Source organism: Canis lupus, chromosome X (genome assembly GCF_003254725.2).
Source record: "Canis lupus dingo isolate Sandy chromosome X, ASM325472v2, whole genome shotgun sequence".
NCBI lineage: Eukaryota > Metazoa > Chordata > Mammalia > Carnivora > Canidae > Canis > Canis lupus.
In genome coordinates this window covers 20,860,468-20,867,118 of record NC_064281.1, presented here as the reverse complement: position 1 = coordinate 20,867,118, position 6,651 = coordinate 20,860,468, and the positions used below count along the sequence as shown (strand labels likewise).

The 6,651-nt window shown below is 37.9% G+C and overlaps 1 protein-coding gene across 2 annotated transcripts; it reads left to right on the top strand.

Annotated features, from left to right (window-relative positions):
• The first annotated feature begins 611 nt into the window (after nucleotides 1-611).
• Nucleotides 612-2,658, top strand: LOC112654431 (probable ATP-dependent RNA helicase DDX52). Of its 2 annotated transcripts, XM_025438964.3 has the most exons (2): nucleotides 612-710; nucleotides 745-2,658. In XM_025438964.3, exon 2 carries the CDS (start codon nucleotides 897-899, stop codon nucleotides 2,418-2,420), a length of 1,524 nt encoding a protein of 507 aa, XP_025294749.2. In that variant the 5' UTR covers nucleotides 612-710; nucleotides 745-896; the 3' UTR covers nucleotides 2,421-2,658. The 2 variants fall into 2 exon arrangements, with proteins under 2 accessions (XP_025294749.2, XP_025294758.1); XM_025438973.3 differs by having other exon boundaries at nucleotides 612-2,658.
• Nucleotides 2,659-6,651: the final 3,993 nt, after the last annotated feature.

Below are 6,651 nucleotides of genomic sequence, written 5' to 3'. Positions count from 1 at the left end.
CATAAATTGAGTGATAACCGTGAAAAAAAATTTCAAAACCTACCATGACGAAAGTCCCCAGGGAGAGACACTTTTAGAGAGAAAATAGTGCTGTAACATATACAAATAGTTCCAGACCATAAGAAAATAACAAAATCTCAAATTAGAACATAAACTAGGGTTAAGCCGATCACCAAAGCAGCACTCCAATTTTTTTTAATTGTATTTATTTATTCATCAGAGACACACAGAGAGAGAGAGAGAGGCAGAGACATAATCAAGGGGAGAAGCAGGCTCCCCACAGGGAGCCCAATATGGGACTCAATCCCAGGACCCCGGGATCATGCACCAAGCGGAAGGCAGATGCTCAACCACTGAGCCACCCAGGCTCCCAGCCCTCCAAATTTTTAAATTAAATCACGATACTTATTTTAAGTATACATGAAAAATTCTAAATAAATATTAGCAAATTGAATCTATCAGTGGTTAAGTATCTTATGATCAAGTAACTACAATGGAAATATATTTACTTCTTTGCCCATCAGATTAGCAAAATACTTAAAGATTTGTAATATTCAGTGTTGACAGTGGTATGGGGGAATATTTGGACAGATATAGATGTTCAGGGGGCTCTCTGGGTAAAAATGGATGCTCACGATCTCTTTCGCCGGCTGGGCGTGGGAGCCAAATTCGATGTGAGACATTTCTCCGCGGATGCAGCGCGATTCCAGGTAGGAAAAAGAAAATATGACTTTGATTCTTCAGAGGTGCTGCAGGGACTCGACTTCTTTGGAAACAAGAAGTCTGTCCCAGGTGAGTGCGGAGCATCAAGAACTCATCAGGAGCTTCAAGATGAAGAGAAAAAAGAAGAGAGCCTAACTGAAAGGAAGAGGGAGCAGAACAAGAAAAAGAGGAAGATGATATCAGAAATTATTTCTCAAGAAGAAGGTTCTACTATACAGTGGACATCGTCTGTGGAAGCAAAGATTGAAGATAAAAAAATTAAAAGAGAGAATAAACTAACTTCAGGAAAGTTGGAGAATCTCAGAAAAGAAAAGATAAACTTCTTCCGGAATAAACACAAAATTCATGTCCAAGGAACTGATCTTCCTGACCCTATTGCTACATTTCAGCAACTTGACCAGGAATATAAAATCAATTCTCGACTGCTTCAGAACATTCTAGATGCAGGCTTCCAAACTCCTACACCAATCCAAATGCAAGCCATTCCAGTTATGCTGCATGGTCGAGAACTTCTGGCTTCTGCTCCTACTGGATCTGGAAAGACTTTGGCTTTTAGTATTCCCATTTTGATGCAACTAAAACAACCCACAAATAAAGGCTTCAGAGCTCTGATTATATCACCAACACGAGAACTTGCGAACCAGATTCACAGAGAGTTAGTAAAAATCTCTGAGGGAACAGGATTCAGGATACACATGATCCACAAAGCGGCAGTGGCAGCCAAGAAATTTGGACCTAAATCATCAAAGAAGTTTGATATTCTTGTGACTACTCCAAATCGACTAATCTATTTATTAAAGCAGGATCCTCCAGGAATAGATTTAACAAGTGTTGAATGGCTGGTAGTAGATGAATCAGACAAACTGTTTGAAGATGGCAAAACTGGGTTCAGAGACCAGCTGGCTTCCATTTTCCTGGCCTGCACATCCCATAAGGTCAGAAGAGCTATGTTCAGTGCAATTTTTGCATATGATGTTGAGCAGTGGTGCAAACTCAACCTGGACAATGTCATTACTGTATCCATTGGAGCAAGGAATTCTGCAGTAGAGACCGTAGAACAAGAGCTTCTCTTTGTTGGGTCTGAGACTGGGAAACTTCTGGCCATGAGAGAACTTGTTAAAAAGGGTTTCAATCCCCCTGTTCTTGTTTTTGTTCAGTCCATTGAAAGGGCTAAAGAACTTTTTCATGAGCTCATATATGAAGGTATTAATGTAGATGTTATTCATGCAGACAGAACACAGCAACAGAGAGATAACACAGTCCACAGCTTCCGAGCTGGAAAAATCTGGGTTCTTATTTGTACAGCCTTGCTAGCCAGAGGGATTGATTTTAAAGGTGTGAACTTGGTGATCAACTATGACTTTCCAACCAGCTCAGTGGAATATATCCACAGGATAGGTCGAACTGGAAGAGCAGGGCATAAAGGAAAAGCTGTTACATTTTTCACTGAAGATGATAAACCATTATTAAGAAGCGTTGCCAATGTTATACAGCAGGCTGGATGTCCTGTGCCAGAATACATAAAAGGTTTCCAAAAACTACTAAGCAAACAAAAGAAAAAGATGATTAAGAAGCCATTGGAAAGGGAGAGCATTAGTACAACTCCAAAATATTTCTTAGAAAAAGCTAAGAATAAACGGAAAAAGGTCACTGCTCAGAACAGCAAGAAGAAAGTAACTCTTGAAGACAAAAGTTAAAAACAGACTTTTTAAAAGACTATCGGAAATGGAGTTTTATGATCCCCAGCAAGAATGTAGTTTTCATGAAATACTTTAAATCCTGTAATCACCTGTAACATTTGAAAATAACTACAAGAATGTGGGACTGATGAAAAAGAACCCTAAACTATGAATGCATCATGTCATATTTCGATTTGTAGGTGACTTTTAAATGATCAGTGGAAATCACAATGGAAATAACATTCATTGACATTTCTGTGGTGTGAATCCAGAGAGATACTTCTTATAGAAGAACACAAGCTTATGCTAAAATTAACAACACCCAAATGTGGTGAACTCTTAAGGATTTTTCCCTTCAGTGTGAAGGAAGGTGTGATGTATGCTGTGGAGAGGCATCTGGAACTAAATTTCAAAATAAAGCCTTGAGATTGCATGCCCCTTTTCACCACCACCACCCATCATCGCACCACCGTCACCTTTTTTTTTCTTTTTTTTTTTTAGATGAACAAGAAGCAGCACAGGCTGTCTACCAAGAAGAGATCTATTGTTCTCTTTACTATTTCTTAATTTGTTGGTGACCTTTTGTGGTATGAGCCACAACAAAAAGCCTCCTCTGTGGCTGGTTATTCAGGTTCCCTAGGATTTTAAATTATTTGGTCTATATTAAATATCCTTATACTCCACTGGACAGCTCGTACCTTACCTGTCATAATGTTGCAATTACAAGATTATGGTCAGCCTCTCCCTTTCTTACTTCCATTTTCCGTCATCTAATCATGCTCTTTCCTGTCTCTTTCCATTCAAAATGACTTTGCTAGAAAACTGATAAACACTTTATCCTGATAAGGAAGAATGTTCCTGTTACTTGATAGACCTGTGGCTGCATTCTCTTACAGCTTGTCTTTCCAAAGACTTTAGGGCCCTGCATCCATTTATTAAACAGGTCTCTGCCAGATGTAAAGAATTAAGATTATACAGTGATGGAGTCTATTCACTATTAGCAGATTTTTCTTAGTTGCTCGTTTTATACAGTTGGAATAAAAAATTGACTTCATACATGTAAGGATTAATTAAACTTATTAATTTCCTTTATTCTCAGCTGTTTATTCTAATGTCAGGACAGATAGACTCCAACTTGAATATTTTAAATGAGATAAATTGTTCATCTTCAGAATTTATGTAAATGGAGACCATTTGCTATAAGGTACACAAAATATGGGATGCCTGGGTGGCTCAGCGGTTGAGCATCTGCCTTTGGCCCGGGGCATGGTCCTGGAGTCCCGGGATCAAGTTCCACATCGGGCTTCCTGCATGGAGCCTGCTTCTCCCTCTGCCTCTCTCTCTGTGTCTTTCATGAATAAATAAAGTCTTTAAAAAAAAAAAAGGTACACAAAAAAAAAAAGATATAGATGTTCAAGGGTCCTCATTTTGACATTATTTATCATGTCTATTTCCTTCTCCAGATTAGTGACGTTTTCAGCTATTATTTCTTCAAATACATTTTCTTCCTCCTTTTCTCTCTTCTTCTTCTTCTTCTTCTTCTTCTTCTTCTTCTTCTTCTTCTTCTTCTTCGACTCCTATAATTATAATGTTATTATGTTTGATGGAGTCACTGAGTTCCTTAAATCTATTCTTGTGTTGCATAATTCTTCCTCTCTTTTGTTCAGCTTCATTATTTTCCATCATTTTGTCTTTTAGGTCACTAATTCATTCCTCTGCCTCTTTCAGCCTTGTGTTCATTGCATCAAACCTGTTTCCAATCTCATTTATTGCACTCTTCATCTCTGATTGATTCTTTTTTTAACTCTTTTATCTCTGTGTTAAGAGTCTCATTGATGTCTTGTATTCTTTTCTCAAGTCTAGTGAGTATACCTAGGACTGTTGCTTTAAATTCTCTATCGGGCATGTTACTAATATCTGTTTCACTTAGATCTCTGGTCATGGCCTTATCTTGTTCTTTTATTTGAGAGAGTAGAAAATGAGAACTAATCTAAATGTCCACCAATAGAGGAGTGGCTATATTATGCTCCATCTGTATTTTGAAATAATATGCAGCTGTTTTCAAAATTTAAGTGGATTTCAATTGAAAGAAATGTCAAAAATATATTGTAAGTGAAGAAAATTTGTTGCTCAACTGGTTTAGTTTAAAAATATATTTGTGTTTGTATGTGTACATTTGTATATATTAAAATACATTGAAAGAATTGAACTGATATGTATTAAGCCTTTAATAGCAGTTAAGATGGCCTAACAAGGATCATGAGATTTAAGGAGAAAGGAATAAATGAAAGGTGACTTTCATTTTTTACTCTATATAATCCTGTGTTTGAATTTTTACAGAGAGAATGTATTCATGTAATTGTCCAATTAAAATCAATCAATTAAAATGTAAAGATCATGTATGCACATGGACAGATCCTGAAAAGAAGAAAAATTTGTCTAATGAAAACAATTCTATGTTTGTTTTTGTTTGATTTAGGTAGTATGATTCTTTTTTAAAAAAGATGTACTGGGGAATCCCTGGGTGGCTCAGCAGTTTAGCGCCTGCCTTTTGCCCAGGGCGTGATCCTGGAGTCCCAGGATCGAGTCCCACATCAGGCTTCCTGCATGGAGTCTGCTTCTCCCTCTGCCTGCGTCTCTGCCTGTGTGTGTGTGTGTGTGTGTGTGTGTGTGTGTGTGTGTCTTTTTTTTAAAAAGATTTTATTTATTTATTTTAGAGAGAGCAGGAGAGAGCACACATGTGTGCACATGCTTGGGGATGGGGGATAGAGGTAAAGGGAGAGAGAGAGAGAAACTCAAGCAGACTCTGCACTGAGCACAGAGCTCAATGTGGGGCTCAATCTCATGACCCTGAGATCATGACCTGAGCCAAAACCAAGAGTTAACTGACTGCACCACCCAGGCGTCCCTAAGGTGGCGTAATTTTAAGCATTAAAAAGTATATACCCTAGTGATTTATATGGATTTGGGTTTGTATGGATGATCCAATCCAAAAAGACACCTTAAATATTACTAAACATAATGTTTGGTAGAAGATTTTGGAAACAAAAGTTTGAAGGGGGTGACAAACAAGTCCATTCCAAAATGTTTCACTGTTTCACAATCTAGAAAAAACATAAATATATTCCTGGGATTTTTAAAATTTCAATTTAACTATATCCTCATTCACACATTTTAAAAATCCAATGAAGCACTTGCCTGATGTAAAGATCTTTCTGGGCCCAAGCAAACCTTTCTAGAGTAAATAAGAGGGATTCTTTTTTAACTAAACGGCAAATTAATGCATGATTAAAGAGAATATGCAATTGGTCCCAAACTATTTCCCATCTCCCCTGATAGTAAACAAGTCTTCTGATACACATAAAAAATTCAGAAATCAAATAATTGAGTGTGATGTAAAATGCTTTGCCTTTGCAGCAGTGTTAAACAGCAATCCATTTGATGGAATCAATCTTAACTTCAGCTTCAAAAATCCAACCTTCATAAGGTAATTTGAGTATCTAAGATACAGTTTCTGTCCTTTGGCCCTAAAAAAATAGTTAAATGCAAGGCATTTGGCACATCTTAGTGATAGAGAAGTCTGTTTTCACCCTGTTTCCAAATTGGGATATTATTCCCTTTCATTTTCCTAGTTCCCTTAGAAGCAGGATGTTCAGGCCATGATTTATTTTAATGAAATTCAGAGAAGAGAATTTTCACATAAAACACTGCCAATATACCCTCTATACCCCTAATTTAAGGATCCCTGTTGCTCACCATAAATATTACTTGGTCACTCCATGATAACAAATTAGACAGCAAAAGCACTTAGAGCTGTACATTAATGCTTCACTCTTTGCAGACTCCAGGGGACCATTTAAAGTACTGCAGTGAGGTGCAGGGGGAGGAGGGAGCTCATGGGAATGAATTGTGAGGTCACTTCCCTGCGGCCCTCCTCCTGTCACTGAGATCACCTGCCGTCTCTTTAAGGCTCTTCTAGTCTTTGAGATAAATCTTGACCTTAGTCTTCAGGAATATAAGGGGCAAGAGTGTCTGACCCTGACTCAGGATCCAGTTATCTTACACCTCTAGCTTTGTCTAATGGTGTGCCTAATTATATTCTGTGGGTTTCTTCCATCTTCTTGAAATCAAGTTTCTACCAGTACCCTTGATCTGGGAGCTAGTAGGTCTAGGCCTTGTTCTCTAGTTCCAGAATCTCTGAGAATCTAGAGGCTAAACAGGACAGACCTTGATTTGGATCTCAGCTCTA